The following is a 19,891-nucleotide window of genomic DNA, read 5'->3' as shown; positions in this document are numbered from 1 at the left end:
CCCAGGAAAGGAGTCTCAGCAGTGCCTGGTGCTGGTGGATACTGTGAGGCTCTGATTTGTAGCTGGGACAAGGCACAGGAGCTGCTGTGGGATGGGAAGTGGAGCAGTTGCTCGTGTCGGGGAGGCACCGGGATCCTAAACACCAGTTGCAGATAGGCCATGTGGAGTAAGAAATGGGGAGGGGCAAGGTCTATGGTGACTGTGATCTGATGCCTCCTCCTAGACCCCTCTCCGCCTCCACATCCTCCCCTCTCTTGATTTTGCCCCTTACACGTCTCTGTGACTCTACATATATTTGCCTTCAACTCCTCTGCTTCCCCCTACATCCCTCAGTAATACTGTAAATGCTATTTACCCTAATTATTTAGTGCTTAATCATAATATATAGCTCAGTGTCATCTGAGAGATACATAAGTTCTAGTGAAATATAGTGCATTACCAAGGAGTAGCTTACACTACAAAGGCTTTTTTGGAACAGCTGTACTGGTATAGTTATACCAGCAGAGCCCCTTAGTGGAGATGCAGCTTATGCCAGCAAAAGGAATACTCTACGGTTAAACCATCTCCCCCATGTATAGCTGTCTGTGTATAGTTTTTGTTGTTTTTGTTTTTGTTTTGTTTTTGCTGGTATTGCTGTGTCAAGGGAGTGTTTTTTTGGAGTACAAGTTTCCATTGATAAATGGAAAAAATGTTCGTATTTATACTTTTGTGATTAACAGCAAATGTCTGGGGAAGATGAAATTGAGTTTTCAGATAAAGATGAACCTGATGGAGATGCAGATGGTTCCAGTGACTGTCCCACTATCCGAGCTCCCTTAACCTCCCTGAAAAGCCATCAAGGAGTAGTCATAGCAGCTGACTGGTTGGTTGGAGGGAAGCAAGCTGTAACAGCTTCCTGGGATAGGACAGCAAATCTGTATGATGTGGAGACATCTGAACTTGTCCATTCACTGACAGGTATCTCTTTGCTTATATGAAAGCTTTTTAAGGTTGCTGGTTTGTTTCTTGGTAATGATCACTCCTTCCAGACATCACAGTCTTCTGAGTGAGTAATGTGTCTTTTTGGGGCAGGCAGGGACTTAAAAAACATAAGCATAAATATTACATATATGTATGATATTAATTCCTTGAATGCCATGAACATGTAATTCTTCTTCTTTGAGCATCTGGTATAACCTATAAAACTGAGCAATTGTTTTTGAAACTTAGTGCTGCAGTTTTTCTTAGTACTTAAGTTTTGTTTTTCATTGTTGTGCTACTTCAGGTAGCAGTAATATATGGCTACTTAATGGTCAGATTAAATGACTAGTCATTAAATTGTAACTTTCAAATACAGCTCTAAATGTCTGCAACAGCAGTAACATTACTAATTACTGTTACCAGACCAATTACTATTTTTTTATAAAAATTGTGTCTGATCAGCATTTCATTCCAAATGTTTGTGGAAATGAAAAGTCTTGCGTTTTCGTTACCTTAAATGTTCTCATCTGTGGTTGTAGGGCATGACCAAGAGCTAACCCATTGTTGTACACATCCCACTCAACGTCTTGTGGTGACATCATCACGTGATACAACCTTCCGTCTGTGGGATTTCAGAGATCCTTCTATCCATTCTGTGAATGTCTTTCAGGGCCACACAGAGTAAGTGACAGTTGCTTCACAGGTTTTTTACGTATTTAGAATGGATGAATGTATTGAGTTGATAAACTGTACCAAAAGATTCCTGTACTTTTTATGATATTAAGACCATCTCTGTGTTAGTTTAGTAAACTTTGCCTTTCACAGAAACCCTTTAATACTCTCCTGCAAATGTAATACTGGCATTAAATGCGAAAAAAGCAATAATTGCACTTGCTTGTTGTTGCTTACACAATAGGTCTCTTTTTAAGTAGGCATCTTTAATAAGTAGTTCATACTCTTTACATTTAAATTTACTGTAGATGCTTGTTTAAGCAGTGTTGTGTGTAGTTTAGGAACACTGCTGTAAAATATTGATTAAGAGAAATTTCCCCTCCCTTATTTGTTGTAGTCTTAATTGTGAAATAAAGGTGACCTATACCGAGCCAAGAAAACAAATTCAAGGCAACATTTTAAGTTTCTATACTCTTTTTCATTTTGCAGTAATTTTTAACTTCACAACTTATACTTACAAACTAGACGCATGCAGATATTTCAGACACTGTTTCATTATCCAAAATGACTGATGTGTTTAAAACTTTTGTGATGAGTTTTGGGATTTGATGCTGATCTGCTGGCTTCTACTGAAGATGAGCGGAGGTCGCTGTATGAGTCTCTGAATATGGTAGCAAAGCATACCCTTTTTTGAAGTAAAACAGAAATGAGGGAGGTGAGGAAAGCAGAAGGCAAACATCCTAAATATCTTACCCAAATTAGAAAGTGGTATAGATTTAAAAGCCCTTGTTGCTTGTGAAGTTTGAAAGCAAAGCTTGACTACCAGAGGATGTGGGGGGGGGGGGCAGGGGTTCCCAAAAGGTGAGCACTGACTTAAATAGGAGTTTCCTTTTATTCTCAATTAGATATTTCATTGTTGCTTAATGATCATTTGAAATTTGCTGTATCAATAGTTTTTGTAAGTGTCCACCTCCTTGTTCCAAACTCAGATACTTCCAAACTATGATGGGTGCCAGTGTATCACAATTAGCCATTTACTGATCTGTTTTTTCCTTACAGTAGAGTAGACTGAATCATGGCCTAAGGGCTTGAATTAGTTTGTGGACCTGTTAATTGTGGCCTGTACATAGGAGGAATTAGGTTTTGTGCTGCTCATACTCCTTTCCCCTGTGCTTTAATACTCACAGATTATATACACTGAGCACAGAGGGAAGAAATGTGATTTGAAAATTAATGTTTTACTGGTGTACGAGATTCCTCACTATATGCTCAGTGATGTCAAATGGCATGAATCTTGAGAGGCTGGAAAAGCTGAAAAGGATCGAAGACTGAAGATGAAAAATTACCGTCTGAACTATTGCAGATTGTGGTGGGGGCTATGTTTTTAACAGTAGAAATAAATTTTGACCATTTTTTGGTCACACTTTCTTCAGCTTTCAACCACCACTCCTGTCTCCATTTGTCTTCCCTTTTTGTGTCATTCTTTTGTATGTTTGTCACCTTTAGAGTCCTGAATCGGAGTTTGGTCAGCATTATCTGACTGATTTGATATAGCACTTTCTCTCCTGCCAATAGTTAATTTAGAAAACTTACTTTACTGTATATCAGTTTTGTTTATCTACTTTATTTTTGGTACCTTTTATGTCAGAAGAATGCTTTTACAGCCTTAGATCCTAGAGATGCTTAGAATTCTTACTTTGTGGAAGAGATGATGCTTTGCTCTAAGCAGGATATTATACCTGAGAGAGATCCTAAGCTCGCTTGTAAGAGGAAAGCGCGTAGTTCATAGATGACATACTTCTGGTCCGTTTGTCTGTTTTTATGTGCTGCGCATAAGTCCCACAATGTGCTAGCATAGCTGGGTATGCTCTGCTCCCATTATGTAGAGTGAGAGCAGCTCTTTTGCCTACTGGAATGAGGTATAACAGAAGGACTTGATGGAGGTGTAAATTACCCCATTGTAGCACTGAGAATTTTATTAGGCTCACACATTAAAAGGTGTAGTGCATTTGTCATAGTGACAAGGCTAGCTGCCTCTCCCCCTTGGGATCTCTGAGTGCAGCCCATCAGGTGTTGGGCCTCTTGTGTCTTTACCTATCCAGGATTGGAATTTTGCAGTTCTCCCACTCGTAGCCTATGTCATGGCTTAAAGTACTTGTGTATTCATTGTTATCAGCCAGAGGTCTGAGTTCGGCACCTGTAATTCTTCCCTTTGGGAGTCTGGACCAGTGGTATATAGTGACCATAAGCTTTCTTACATCAGAAGTACTGTTTGTTTAGCAGTAGGAACAAATCTTTTAGAGAAAAAGGGTTTTCAAACAGTCTGCTTGCATGTCTATCTTACCTAAAGTCTTAGTACTCCTTGATGGTAACCTAGAGTAGACCAAACTATTTCTTCATCCCCAACAGTTTACTGTGTGTAACTTGTTCCACTGAACAACTACAGGCTCTCTTGAGAGAGTGTCACTTTAAATTCTGGGAGTGGGTAGTTTTTTGTTTTTTGACCTGATCCTTGGTGGTTCCGAGTCAGCATCGGTTTTGTAAGCTGGTTGAAGACAGAAGTAGAATCATAAAAGCTTACAGTTCTGGCATTGTTGCTTAACAATTTAAGTGTCAGTTTATGGGTGGGTGACTGGAGCAATCTCCTTTTTCCTGCGTGTATTCCAGAAATTTTTTTTCTAAGATACTATTCACACGACATCTTCAAGAACTGTCATGCTATTTATAGGTTGATCAACTTTGGAATATGTAACCTATTTCTCTCTAAAAGATCCAAGGGAACCTACAAGTACTTTTAAAAAATTGACTGTGTATGTGTATAAATATATAAAAGTAGTGTGGGTGATGTAGATTGCGAGGGATGGATAGTATTCACGTACATGATTTAACTTGCCACTTTTGTGTTTTTCCCCCTGAAGTCACAGATTGTTATTCCCACTTGTTCTGGTTGAGATTCAAAACCACGGTTGGATCCTGTTGGTACGTGGATCAGAAGTACATTTTTCTTCCCCCATCAGAAGAAATGATTTTTCAGTCACTTTTATCTCTAAAGTGGGAGTAAAACCTTGCACTTCCTGTTCAAGTGGGGCCTAGCATCTGCTTTGTCATCTTAATCAGTAGGAGATAGTAAGTAATGTGAGACTAAATGTGAATTTCAGTAGAATTATAATTCAGAGGAATTCTGAATACTCTTCTTACCTGTGCCATGTAGAGTATTCATCACAGAGCCCTACAGTTAAGTATTTGCAATATTTTGTTCAAACTGCTTTCAGATCATCTTCCAACAGATGGCACCATAACCCTTTATTAAATGCTGAAAATGTTCCATGACAACACTTGGGCACTTAGCCTCCAGAAGAGTCCCAAATTTAGGAAAAGAGAAAACAAACCAGAATGAAATTCTCCTCAAGCATCCATTGCTTTAGCCACTTAGGGCTGACACTACAGTTTCTCTGTTTTAGATAGGTTTATGCATCAAGCAGCTTCTTGTTTAAAAAAATTGGAAAGATGCATGAAGGAGGGAATCTGAACTAGATGTTATGATAAACTAAGCTTTTTCTCAGCACTATATTAAAACTCAAAATGTAAAATGACTTAAAAGTACAGTGTCTCTGTCCACATTGAAGGAAAACAGTCTTTAAAATCTGTGTTCAAAGTGTAATGTCACATGATTTTTGTTCGAGCATCTTTAAAACCATAAATTGCAGAAAGCATGTTTCCTGAGAGCTATCCTCTAAGTCTTTCAAGTTGAATGTTGAATTATTATAATGCTGCACATGTTCTAAGCTAATTCTAGAACATGTTACTTTTTTATAAAAGCACTCTACATTAAAAATACTTCTTGAATTTTTGCTGTGTGTCTTAAAAAGGTAACATAATGAAAAATTAGACTACCGTTCATGTTTGATCCATGTATACCAGATGTAATTAAGAGAAATCAGTAGGGGCGATTCTCAAAGGTAACTAAATCAGACTTCCAGACTTGGTGTCCTAGGCACATGATAAAATTCTTGTCTTACTTTCAAAGAATGCATGTTTTTGGTGAGTTGTTCCAATGGTTAATTACCTTCACAGTTAAAAAATTTGCACTTTATTTCTGAGTCTGAATTTGTCTAGCTTCAGCTTCCAGCCATTGTATTTTGTCTGCTAGATTGAATAGCCCTCTACTATCAAATTTCTGTTCTCTATGTAGTTACAGACTGATCAAGTCATCTCTTAACTTTCTCTTTATTAAACTAAACAGATTGAGCTTCTTGAGTCTTTCACTGTAAGGCATTTTTTCCAGTCCTTAAATCTGTCTCATGGCTCTTTTCTAAACCCTCTCCTCCAATTCTTCAATTTCCTTCTCGAATTGTGGACAACAGTACTGAACACAGTATTTCAACAGTGGTCGCATCAGTGCCAAACACAGAGGTAAAATAACCTCTCTGCTACTCCTCCTCTTTCTTCCCCAGTTTATACTCCTAGGATCTTATGTTCAGCTGATTATTCACTATCATCCCACAAGTCCTTTTCAGAGTCCCTGCTTCCCAGGATAGGAGTCCCATCCTGTAAGTATGGCCTACGTACTTTACATTTGAATGCTTCGGAATGCGTATTGTTTGCTTGCAGCCAGCTTACTAGGCGATCCAGGTTGCTCTGTATGAGTGACCTATCCTGTTCTTTAGTTCGCACGTCCCCAGTATTTTTATCATCTGTGTAATTTATTAGTGATACTGTTTTCTTCCAGGTCATTGATAAAAATATTAAATAGCATAGGGCCAAGAACCAATCATTGAGGACCTTGTTAGAAAGAAACCACTTGATTATTCCCTATTTGCAGTTAAACAGTTTTTAATCCATTTAATATGTGCCATGTTGATTTTGTATGTTCTAGTTCTTCTTTAAGTGCTTGCTCATGTCCATTCCATATTAGGTGTGTGTGCTCACCACATACACTGTGCTGTAAGTTTTTCCCTCCGCAGTATCCATAGGGGACCGGCTCTGGCGCCCTCTGGAGTGGCGCCCGCATGGCGCAGTATAAGGGGTGCCGCCAGCTCCCCCCCACCCTCAGTTCCTTCTTGCCGTGAGTGACGGTGCTAGTACGTCCACTGCTTCGGCTAGCGTTGTTTCGTTCTCTGTTCTTGTGAACTTTGAAATCCTGTAAAATAGTTATAGATAGTTCGTAGTTTTAGTTACCATTAGGAGTTAGTTCTTGAACTCTTCATTAGTCTGGGACGGGACCCAGCCAGGGGTTGCGGCATGCCCCGGTCCCCAGGCTTTAAGCCCTGTGCTCGCTGCAAACTGCCTCTTCCAGTCAGCGATCCACATACCAGCCGCCTAAGGTGCTTAGACGAAGTGTACATAAGTGACAAGTGCCGTATCTGCAAGACCTTCAAACCTAGGATGAAGAAGTGCGATATCCATCTAACAGTACTCCTAATGGCACCGGAGCAGTGGTCCAACTCTGCACCGAGCACAGTGGTGCAGAAGCTGTGCACAGTGCTCCCCTGGTGCCGTCCATGAGCCAGCACCAGTCTTCCTCCATGGCTCTGCCCAAGAAGATACTGAGGAGAAGATCCCCTACCTCCTGCAAGGGAACGGAAAGGGCATGGGGAGAGCCAAGGCCTGTGTCGGGCAGCTCAACATCCCCCTCGGGCAGTTGGGCCCCAGCTCAAGTCAAGCGGTGCAGCCCATCCCATGCTTTGCTTGTGACTCCAGATAGCGACGCCCGAAGCCCTTCAAGCAGCTCAGGAGATCCTGATGCTCTCTACTTAGAACGTACCAACGCTCTCTACTTAGAACGTACGCCTTTCTGTAAATTGACTCAACTCTTCATTGCTACATCAGATAGAATGAAGGGTCACCCGGTGTCCTCACAGAGGATTTCCAATTGGATTACCTCGTGCATAAGGACCTGTTATGACCTGGTGCGGGTTCTGCCACTGCCAATTGTCAGAGCCTACTCTGCGAGAGCGCAGGTGTCTTCGGTGGCCTTCCTGGTACACATTCCTATCCAGGACATCTGTAGAGTCGCAACGTAGTCCTCTGTCCACACGTTTACTGCTCATTATGCCATCACTTAGCAGGCCAGGGATGACTCTGGGTTCGGCAGAGCTGTGTTGCAATCTTCTCATCTGTGACCTCCTACCCACCTCCAGGGGTACTGCTTGGGAGTCACCTAATATGGAATGGACATGATTAAGCACTCGAAGAAGGAAAGACAGTTACCTTTTCCCGTAACTGGTGTTCTTCAAGATGTGTTGCTCATGTCCATTCCATGACTGCTCTCCTTCCCCACTGTTGGAGTTTCCGGCAAGAAGGAACTGAGGGTGCGGGGAGCCAGCAGTGCCCCTTATACCTCACTGTGCGGGCGCCACTCCAGAGGGCACCAGAGCCGGTCCCCTACAGACACTGCCGAGGGGAAAACTTCTGGCACCAGTGCATGTGGCGAGCACACACGCCTAATATGGAATGGACCTGAGCATCACATCTTGAAGAACACCAGTTACGGAAAAGGTAACTGTCTTTTTCTTAGTTAAAATACAGTTTGGTATCAGCTCAGAAGCTTTGAATGAGAGCTGTGGAGTGCTCTGAAATCCACATGGTTACTCAAATTGTGGAGGTATGATGGAGGTAGTATTGGAATTGGAGCGCTGCCTGAGCATTTGGAAGGGGAAATGGAGAGAAGGAGAATGTTGGAGGTGCTGGAACTGTGCAGGGAAGAGTGGAGTGGAAAGGAGGGAATAGACCTGTTCAGTGGGGGATGTTGGCAGATTCAGCACTACCCTTCATAACTCCCCACTGCACTCATGCCATGAAAGGTCTGTCCTCTTTCAAAACATATCCCCACTGACTCTGTGCTTGTCCCTGCACTGTACCTGCCTCCTCACTCTAGCACTTCAGCCTGCAAGTTTCATGCCAGCACCAGTCTCTGCATGACGAGGAGGGTTGAGAAGGGAGGACTAGGCTGTTTGGGACAAGTGGAGAGACAGGAAACAATGCAGGAACAGGGAAGGGAATAACATACAGCCAGTGGCATTGAGTTACCTGGATAATCATTGCTACGGAGCCAGAAGTGGTGGAGAAGGAGAGCTGGGCTGTGATCCATGGGTCTGTTGAGGGGAAAAAAAAATAATTATTTTTTTAAACAAAGGGAATTAAATGCCAAAGAACTTTAACACAGAGTTAAAGTTGCTCAGTAGTATGTCAGGCCCTCACAGGTCTCATTCAGATATGCTCGCACCTCTGAAAACCAGGAAATAGAGTTAAGGCACATGCTACTCTACAACACAACCTTACTCTGCCCTCTTCGAGTGATGCCCCAACATTCCAATAACACACATGCTATGGACTGCTCAGGGAATGGAATACATGAGCACTTGGACAAAGTCTAACACCGTAGTTCTAAGGCAAAATTGGGGTTAGGTTACGCATAGTCAACATGAGCTGTCAGACTCACACCAAGCCTGCCTACTCCACACAAACCATGCCTTTACCCTTGACCTGAGGATTCCTGCAGAAACATTGCCTCCGCTTACCCCTCGCCAGGTACCAGAGACAAAAGTCGTGTGTGCCACCAGACTGCTGAAAGTCCCCATAACAAGACTACCTCCATGTGCAGCTGCTGATGCAAACTGCAGAACTCACAGAAATGAAGCATACTTGATCCTTCAAAGTACATGTGAACTCCTCATATCTGTGACAGTTCTTTCAACCTGCTCCTACCAATTATTTCATCATTCAGTATAGCTACCTCAAAAACCGTGCATGCAGACAAATGCTATCTGTCCTCTTCGGTTGTTTTACAGTCAGAGGTCAGACCTTTGAAATCATGTAATTCCCATTACCAGCTTACCTATTTTCACACTCCAGCTGCAATATTATGTAGCTGTCTATACTCAGTTCCTATCTCCAATTCCCAAAGTATCATTACAGGATCTTTAGCTCTTTAGGAGAGATTAGCTAATAAAATCACATTGGAACTGAGGAACATTCGTGAGGAAGAGAATTGTGAAAGTTTGGAACTGTCAGAAAATTGTGACCGTCCCTCCTGATTGACAGTATACTAATTCTCTGTGGTGATTCTAGGCAAAAAATACCAAGCTTCATTGGGAAAGAGAAATTGTGAAACTCTGGGAGTCTCTCTTTCTGTGAAAGAGAGCCTTGAAATTTTATTTCCTCATTTCCTGAAAAACCCTTATTAATGAGGGGACTGGAGACAAATATCAAATGAGGGCAGCTTCTGATGCTTATATTACAAAAGTGAGAGTGGCTGTCTTGGAGTTATGCTTTTAGGCGTGTGTTGGCTACAGGTTTTGGGGATGTCTCAAATTTCAGCAGAAACTAGAGCATCTCCTCTTTCTTGTAGAGGATGTGCTTCTGGGGTTTGAAAGAGTGGAACACGTGTTAATAAAGCCACCCTTTGTCAACTTGGTGCAATCATCCAGCCCTTGCCTTTAAAAGTGCAGTAGTAGGAATTCAGGGGTGTCCAGAACACCTTGCAAATAACCCTTGTTGGTTCCAGCCCCATGCTCCCAAGCAGTACCAACCTTTTGTTTATGAAAGGCTGTAGAACAGGTAAGCAATCAGTTTCTGACCTGGAGGATAAGCAGCCTTCTACCATCATTGGCCCTAATCTTTGGACACCTGTGGGTTCTAAGTATTTTTGAGGGCTACTGAATCAGCATCTGGGAAAGCCCACCAATTTTCTCCCGCCAAGCTCACGTGAGTACAGTTCTATCTGGAATATCAAAGATTGAAAAATCCATTCCCTTCTTGCAAAAAATGTCTAATCCATGCTACCTACCAAGTGTTTTGTATTTTTCCAGCTACTTTCTGATACCAAAAGTCTAATATCACCCATCCCGGATATTGGGGACTTCAGCCAGTATTTGATCAATGAAAATTTCCAAATGAAAGTGTCTAAGATATAATTCTAACCTTGCTGGAAATATCTGCTGGTTATGTGCTTTGGAATGAAGTTCACCTCTGTGCAGAGGACCTGGACAAGGCCTACACACAAACGAAATATTGTAAAGTCGGATTTAAGTTGACACCAATACAACTGGTTAGAGCGTGTCTACTTCTCAAGGGTATTCCCCCTCCTTCACTCTGCTAGTGATGCTAGCATTGAGGCTTTGTTCTCAGTTTCTCCTTAGTCTATGACTGCGTAGTTACTTACTGTCCCTGTGCATGGAATGCCCTCTAGGACTGGTTTTTCCAGACTACTTTCTCATATAACCTCATTAAGACCCTCTCTGTTAATGCAATATCGATAAGAAATTGGTCAAGTGTTTACATATGTAACTTTTTTTTTCTTAAAATGTTTAGCTTCATGATCTGTTCAAACGCTAATTAATACCTGTATGATCCTATAATTGTAACCCTTCGTCTTTCCTCCTTCATTTTGTTTGTTTTTGTTACCCTGCTTTGCAATTCATCTGTAAATGGATTAATTGTTCTGGACAGGGACCATGTATTTTTGTCTGTACTGTAAAGTGTCTGGCACACTTTTGAGCACTGAAAATAAGTTCTTAGCCCTATACCTTGAATCTTCTAAAGTCAGATTTTCCATGTATACTTGTGGTGTCCTAAACTTGTACATCTAAATACTAGATGTTCATTCACAGATCAGACATATGCATGTAATCAACGTGCAGTGATGCTAACTTAAGACAACTGTTCCACGAGAATTGCAAAACAGCAGTATCAAGTTGTCTATACACCTGTATATTAAGCAGTATGGTTTTTACTCTTGCCAAATTTAGAGTGTCTCCCCAATAGCTTCCTGACATTTCTGCATAGTATGGCCAACGTGTCTTGAATGTCTCTAGTGCAGTGTTGTGAGTTGTGGTATCTTACTTGTTCTTGCACACTCTTTCCACACTCTTGTGTATAAATAATTTCCAAGCTTGTTTACCTATTTTTATGGCCTTTTTAGAGTCATCTGTGGAGATGTTGTCTTTATATTGGGATCTAATACAGTATATGCTCTGAAAAATCGTTTTCCTACTGCTTTCTGACAAGAATTACTACAAGTATTTGACATATTCCCTATGTGCTCACGCTTCCCCACCTTTTCTCTGTAGAGTTGGGCATAACAGTTTCTTTAGTTTTTCATCGCAACTGCAATAAAAAGAAACTGACAGTTGAGGCAGTTACTGGCCATTACGCCTCACCAGCAGGTGGGCTAAAGACTCTATTTGTACCAGTTTTGACAATATTTTTAAGTGGACCAACATTTTGGCAGTTGATAAGATTTTAAATTGATATAGGATATTTGAGATACAGATGAATGGAAAAGATCATACATTTCCTCCCCCTGTCAGTAAATGGACACACGTCTCTTTTCATTTCATTTCAACTGACTTGGAATAACTCCAATGAAGGAAAATAAAAAATTATCACTTTTGCTGTAATAATACAACACATTTTGGTTTATAAACTAAACTAATTTGAAATTAATAATGCTTACAGTGGGAAAATACTATTAAACTAATGGGAAAAATATTAAAATGTAAACGGAGCAAATTATTTCAAATTTATAATTTGAGATATACAGATACATAATTAGAATTTACATTTGTCTAACTGTACTTTCTCTACTTTTAAATAATGAAATATGTAATGTTGGTTTTTATTGGGAGCATTACACTGAATTTTTAACTAGACATTTTCTTACATTGTTATCTCTGTCCAGAGAGCATAATTAAATTAATAATCTCAAAGTGCTTTAATAGTCATTTTCTATAATAGTGGTGTACAGCATTTGTTATAATTGCATTAAAATCAGGTATATGGAGGAATTGTTATAGGAAATCTCCCTTATGTTCTAAATAACTATTCTGTGTCTTATTGCTCTACTAAGAGAAAATGTAGGGGTTTTTTCTTTCAACTGTCACGTTTCTAAGTTTTATAATTTGTACTTTATATAAACATGGTAATATATTTTATTGGACAAACTTCTGTTTAGTGAGAGAGACAAGCTTTCAAGCCACTCGGAGCTCTTATTCAGGTCTGGGAAAGGTAATCAGGCCTGAAGAAAGAGCTGTGTGTCAGCTCAAAAGCTTGTCTCTCACCAGCACAAAGTTGTCTAATAAAAGATATTACCTCATCCACCTTGTCTCCCTAATATCCTGGGACCGACCCAACTATAACTACACTGCATTTGTATAAAAATAACACTTTTGAGTAGTAATTTATTGAATAGCAAAAAATCAGTTAATCACGATGTCCGGGTTGTCTGTCTTTGCAAGTCCAGTTTCAGAAGGAAGCTCAACTGGCTGGCCTGAACGAAACCCTAGTACCTGGTTATAACTTCTCACAAAATATTTAGTGTTAAAGACCATCCAGGCATCTTCCTTGATACAAAAAGCACTGCATTATTGTTACATGTTTAACAGTTCCTAAAATAGTGTGTACTGCAAATAAAGGAAACTATAGCGTTAATTTTTTTGATATGGTGCCAAAAAGCATACTGCATCAGCATTTCATGGTCCAACATTTTCAACATCATTTTTTTTCCTGTGTGTGAAATTTCAGCAGATTGTTATGCAAAATAGTTTTGTGTCTCTGTGTGACTGGGGAGACAGCTGTTAGTCCTAATGAGGAGTGCTAGCATTACAGTATTTCCGTTGATTGAGACCCACGGAGGGAGCAGAATGTTCCAGATCAGGCAGTGGTGTGTGGTGAGAAAGTGCCACGCTGTCAGCTGGAAGTATATGCTCGGCTGCTCGCTACGACAAGATAAATGAGTTTTGCTGGGGTTTGGCAGAGTCTGAAGCTTTCCTGGAGAACAGTAGTAGCACACCAAACTCCCTTTGGGACCCACGGTTTAAGGTGTTATAAGACGGCTGCCTCTTTGCCAGTTTTTTGTCCTACAATGCCTGTCATTCTTTTGAGTTATTAAAAACCTAATGTCTTTTAGCATTCCATTAACACAGGGTCTAATGATCTTTTGTTGATGCATTTTATTAATTTAACCAAGGGGATGTTAACTACAGTTTTAACTTGGTTAGAACCACTTAAAGGCCAGTAAATACAGAAGAAGTGAGAAGTTATTTAATCTCTTCCTTTTTTCTTACATTAATGGTTTGTATTCAGTACAGCTAAATCTTGATTTTTTTTAAAAAAAATATTTATATATTTATTTTTAATGTCTAGGTCTCCAAATGTTTGGTGCGTGGAACTGAGTTCAAGTTCTGTTTTAGTTTGTAACTGAAAAATGTTGGTTTTTGTTGTTCCTATTTTGTCTAAATTAAAGAACCTTAGTTTTTTTGTGATTTTTACCAGTCTCATATCAAGAAAAGCCCCAAATTGGAATAGTAGGGAGTTTCAAGTGAGCTATGATTTGAATTGCATGAGAATAGTGCAGCACTGGCCCACACTCTTAGGCCAATGGTATTATTTGCACCCATTTCTGAATTTAATTTACAAGCAGTTTGAATGTGTCATTGAATGCGTTCCACCTTCAAGAAACTTAGACTTGGTGCTTAGTAAACTTGTTTATCTAACAGTAGTTTAAGCACCGATAATTTACTGCTTGTCTGTCTGCAGGGAGGTGGTGGCAACTGCACCTTCTCTGCGTATGTCTACATTGCAATTAAAAACCTGTGGCTGGCCTATGCTGTTTAATTGCAGTATAGATGTTCAGGTTTGGGCTGGAGCCTGGACTCTGGGACCCTCAGTTAAACAGCCCCTTACCCTGAGCCTCACAAGCCCAAGTCAGCTGGTATGGGCCCACTACATGTGCCTAATTGCAATGTAGACATACCCTCTTTGCCTCTCTATTGAAGAGATCCAGGAGGGGAACAGTCAATGTGGTGGAGGGGGAAAAATCTCATTTGATGGCTTCTGGGGAAACCCTATGACAAACTTACTACTGAGAAGTCTCTTAGTTGCATAAAGAGCTAGTGTAGCATCATACAGAAACCATGTATTTGTAGGTTATACTTTGGAGGAAAGATTTACTACTTGTTTAACTCTGTTGCATGGTATGGAAAATACATGTACCATATAAAATTCTCCAGCCCAAGAATGAAGTAATTTTACCATGAAAGGGTATTCATTCCAGTCGTCTAGGGCATCTATTACTTTGCTGTCCAAGGGCTCCATCCTGCAATTGTTGGTGAGAGCCAGATTGTGCCTTCGGTATTTGTGGCCCCAAAGTACTATTTAGGTGCACAGATGTCTCTATTTTTGTGCTGGGGAGCATGGAGTTCTGAAGATTGGGTTGTGAACACCTTTGATTCATGCTGTGTGAATTTCCCTGGATAGCTTAGTTGCACTCTAATAGTGCATTAAGAAACTTTGTATCATTAATACAGTGGAGTTGAGTCCTAATTAGAGTTTAATTTGATGTCAATTTAAATTAAGAGGGCTTGCGTAAACTGGTCCGTTGTGACCTGGATAGTGCTAATCTCAATCAGTAGTCTGAATAGACATGAAATCAAATTCTCACAGTACAACAGAAATGACAGGAACAACTGACATCTTAAATTAAAATTACTAAATTCCAAGAAATTGATGTGCCTGACCTCAACTACAGGATAGGTCATTAAATCACATCCATAGAAACTGAGCTGAGAAGCATACTTTAATGGTTTAGGAGAGGGAAGAAAATGCCTTGAGCACATTGGATAGGTGGAAACTAGCCAACAAATTTTTAGTTGAAAATTTGTGTATGTATTAATGAAATAAAATTGAAGAAATAGGCCAAAACCCCTGAGATCTATCATTTCAAGTTTAAAAACTAAATGAGTATTCCTTTATGGTCACTTTTCATAACATCTTCATCCTTCATTAGAGTTCAGCAATATATCTGACATTCTGTATTTACATTTCTTGGCACCATTTTTCTTCCTTACGGGTGCTGATACATTTTTTTTTATGTTGTCATATCACAGATTTAGGTATAATGGGTCAGATCCTAAGTATCAGCTGATGATACTTCTAGCAGTATCTGAAATGTACCCATGAAATGTGTCTATATACCATTACGTGTGTGTACCATAAAATCTAAATAGTTTAAACCAAAACATTTTCTAACTTCATCTGAAGTCTCTAAAGGAGCTTAATTGTCTTCCTGATGTGGACAATACAAATGACTAAAGCAGTACAGAAATTCAGTTTGGCAGGAAAAATATAGAAGCTTGGGTGTTGGGAGATTAAAATAGTTTAATTTTACCTTTAAATGTAGCATTCATTCCATTTTAATGAATAGTTTAGTACTTTATTTTCTGCCAGGGTGACCAGAGTGAATGAAGAGGTCTTCATTAGGGATGTTATGATTTGATAACTAAAATTAGAGGTGGAAGATTGGGCAAGTTAGTGGAAACTATAGTAAAGAACAGAATTATCAGACATAGATAAACATGATTTATTGGGGAAAAGTCAACACTGTTTTTGTAAAAGGGAAGTCATTCCTTACCAGTCTGTTAAAATTCTTTGAGGTGTCAACAAGCAAGTGAATAAGGGTGATCCAGTCAATGTACTATACTTGGATTTTCAACCACCCTTCGACAGGATCCCCACCAAAGGCTCTTAAGGAAAGCAGGCACTCATGGTATAAGACAGAAGGTACGCTTATGGATCAGGAACTAGTTAAAAAAAGATAGGAAACAAAAGGTAGCTTTCAAGATGGAAAGAGGTGAACAGTGGGGTCCTCTGTACTAGGGCCTGTCCTGTTCAGTGTATTCATAAATGATTTGGAAAGGGGAGTAAATAGTGAACTAGCAAAGTTTGCAAATGATAAAAATGATTCACGATAGTGAAGTCCAAAGCTGATTGAAGAATTACAGGGGTATCTTACAAAACTGGGTGACTGGGCAACAAAATGTCAGATGAAATTAAACAATGATAAGTGCAAAGTAATGCACATTGGAGAAAATAATCTCAACTACACACATGTACATATAGGCTCTAAATTAGCCGTTACCACTGAAGAAAGAGATCTTGGAGTCACTATGGACAGTTCTCTGAAAACTTCAGCTCAGTTCGCAGCACCAGTCAAAAAAGCTAACAGTGTTAGGAACCATTAGGAAAGGATTTAGAAAAGAGACAAGGGTGGACAGGACATATGTTAAAGGTCTATAGAATCATGAATGGTGTGGAAAAAATGAATAGAGAAGTGTTTTTACCCTGTTTCACAATACAAAAACTAGGAGTCACCCGATGAAACTAGTCGGCAGCAGGTTTAATACAAACGAGGAAATTTTTTTTCTACACAACATATAATTAATCTGTGGAACTCATTGCCATGGGATGTTGTGATGGCCAAAAGCATAACTGGTTTCAAAAAAGAACTAGATAAGTTCATGGAGGGTAGGTCCATCAATGGATATTAGCCAAGAGGGTCAGGGATGCAACCCTGTGGCTGGGCAATCCCAAATCTCTAATTGCCAGAAACTGTAAGGGGAGGATGGCGTAGATCACTCCAAAATTGCCTTGTTCTGTATGTTCCTCCTGAAGCTCTGGTACTGGCCACTGTTCGAGACAGAATAGTGGACTAGATGGACCATTGATGTGACTGGTATGGCAGTTCTTATGACTATTTAGTTTCTCTAGTCTGTCTGTACCAGTGGAGCACTTTTCTCTACAGTGTTGTTTTTTCCCCTAGGGCTTTGTCCAGTCTAGCTTTATGTGCCATATGACCTGGCTTCCCTCATTTCCACTGAGAGTTTATTCAAAGTCTAATATCTGTCACTTGAAGATTGCCTTAATTTTTAGTCACTTTGGTTTAAAATTATCTATTGTAAATGACACATTTAAAAGAACCTAAGAATACTTAACAGAAGAATTTGAAATCAAGGTTCCTTAACTCTTCCTGAAGCTTTGATTATTATTCTTTTTTACTTCCAATTGTTTAGCACTGTGACATCAGCTGTTTTCACAGTGGGTGACAATGTTGTTTCGGGTAGCGATGACCGTACTGTAAAAGTCTGGGACTTGAAAAATATGCGATCTCCTATTGCTACTATCCGTACAGACTCTGCAGTGAACAGGTAAGCAAATAGTCAATTGAGTTAACCCTAAAAATTTTCAATTAAAATGTATTGAACCTGAACTAAAATTCAGTGATCAAGAGTGAAAACAAAGCTTGGTTGGATTTGTAAAAAGCCTTCTTATAAAGCAGATAATTTTGCTTTCCTGGAGTTTCTGGTGGTAGTTGTGCATCCGTGTGTGTGTGCCACAGATGATCAAGCTTATTCCAATAAAAAAAAATCTTTGCTGTAATATACTCATTAATACTGATAAATTTAATAGTAAATATTCAACCACATCACTGTCAATGAACTCAGACTTGTACTGTCAAGTCCTATTTGTCAGGTTCAGTTTTGTACATAACCTACTTTTATCTTTTCTGTGCAGGATTAATGTATGTGTTGGCCAAAGAATCATTGCCCTTCCACATGACAACCGTCAGGTTAGATTATTCGACATGTCAGGAGTGCGATTAGCACGGCTCCCTCGCAGTAACAGACAGGTAGCTGAATTTCTGGAGTGCAAATATTGTCAGTTACTGAAAATTAGTGTTCAATACAAAACCATTTTGAGTTTTCTAAATTTGGGTAAATCTTGCAAACTTTGGAACAGATAAATTAATATAATATTTTTAATTTTTTTTACTGAGTCTTCAAAATATGTATGATGTATATTTTCAATTTAGCTGGTTTCACCTTGACTTCTCTGTGCTGAAGTGTTTCTGACTTTTAAAAATTTTATAAATGAAGTGAAGAATGCTTAAAAACCACTTGAAGTCTAAATGTAGAGTGTATCTTAGAACATGGATCTGCTCTGAAAAATGACTGACTACATAACATCTTGAAGTTCCAGGTCTCTCAGTGATTGCCTGTTAAATTTGTTTAGTTTACAAGTAAAAAAAAATGTTGCAGTCCATCCTGCAAACTGAAGATTTTTAATAGTGATGCTTTTTTCCCATGCTTGTGCTAGTATCCATTTTGGACTTGGGACTTAGTAAGAGAGCTGATGTGTAGGTTTAAAAAAAAACAACAACAAAAAACCCCGCAACATTTTTCTCTCCTTTTGTGTAGGGGCTGTAGAGTTAACTGGAATAATGTAGTCAAAACAGTCCTGAAAAATTTAGCTAGTGTGACTCACAATAGACACAAAATAGATCTGAGTAATAAGATGCCACTTTATATAGTGTCTTGTTCTAACAATAACTACCATTTAAAATTAGAATAAACTTACTTAATATTGCAGTTCTATAGCATGTTTCAAGCATTCCATAGGACCTGAAAGCATGTTACAAACTCTGCATCGCACAACATTCCTGGAAGGTAGATGTATAGAAATCACATTGCATGCCACTGAAACGCAGCCCACTCTGGGGGTGGAATGCAACAGCTGTAAAACACTGCTACACAGTTTAAAAGAAGGGTTTTAAGAATAGCTTAACCATAAGGAACAGGGAGGGGAGTATTGAAGTGTCAGTATTTCAGTTTGGTGTTTTGATGCTTCAGCCTGCAGTAATGATCCTTTTGATTTGAGGGATGGCAAGGATTCTGTTTGGGACTGCTTGTTAATTGACTTGAGGGGTAGCTGTTGTGAGACATTATTTTTCTCCCACAGTGCGACTAATGTCATGACTCCACAGTAGTATTAGCCATTCTTTGTTAAGAGAATGAATGATCAGAAACCAAAACCAAATCTCTTGTGAGTGCAGAGCCATTGGAATGTCACTGAACAGGCTGCTATTATTTTTCTTACAGAAAGTAACTTTTGTTAATACTTTTTTAAAAAAACAAAACAAAAGTAGATTAAGACTTCTGGGCAAGATCAGTAATTAGGCAGGACCCAGGGTGCTGGTGATTCAGTTGGTGATACTCTTTTATATTGGCCAGTATTACCAGTGCCCCAGCCTGGTTATAAGTGATACTGTGTGATGAAGAACTTACCTTTCAGGTGAGACCAACAAATGATCTTTAGGGTCCCTATTAGGGTACATCTACACAGCAAAAAAACAAAAACTGTGGCAGTATGTCTCAGTCTGGGTCAGTTGACTTGGGCACATTCTACAGGACTAAATTTAGAAGCGTAGGCATTCAGGCTTGGGCTGGAGCGCAGGCTGTGATACCCAGTGAGAGTGGGACGGTCTCCAGCCTGAGTTCAAACATCTCCACTGCTATTTTTAGCACTGTAGAGCAAGCCCGAATCAGTTGACCTGGGCTGCGAGACTCTCTGCCACAGGGTTTTGTTGTTGTTGTTGGGTAGACACACCCTTAGGGGGCAGTGTTGAGAGAGAAGTGGTTTCTGT

The 19,891-nt window shown here is 39.7% G+C and overlaps 1 protein-coding gene across 4 annotated transcripts in view; it reads left to right on the top strand.

Annotated features, from left to right (window-relative positions):
* Window positions 1-19,891, top strand: part of WDR37 (WD repeat domain 37) — a 66,320-nt gene that overhangs the window by 43,055 nt on the left and 3,374 nt on the right. For 3 of the 4 annotated variants that reach the window (XM_073334473.1, XM_073334474.1, XM_073334475.2), the window contains 4 exons: window positions 720-957; window positions 1,500-1,641; window positions 17,481-17,615; window positions 17,983-18,097. In XM_073334473.1, the coding sequence (XP_073190574.1) occupies window positions 720-957; window positions 1,500-1,641; window positions 17,481-17,615; window positions 17,983-18,097 (630 nt within the window). Of the gene's footprint in view, window positions 1-719; window positions 958-1,499; window positions 1,642-4,550; window positions 4,759-17,480; window positions 17,616-17,982; window positions 18,098-19,891 lie in introns of those variants that run through there. The other variant, XM_073334476.1, reaches the window with a different exon arrangement.

The sequence above is a fragment of the Lepidochelys kempii genome, chromosome 2, assembly GCF_965140285.1.
Source record: "Lepidochelys kempii isolate rLepKem1 chromosome 2, rLepKem1.hap1, whole genome shotgun sequence".
NCBI lineage: Eukaryota > Metazoa > Chordata > Testudines > Cheloniidae > Lepidochelys > Lepidochelys kempii.
Note: the sequence above shows the minus strand (reverse complement) of the source record. Positions and strands in the feature narration are given on the sequence as shown.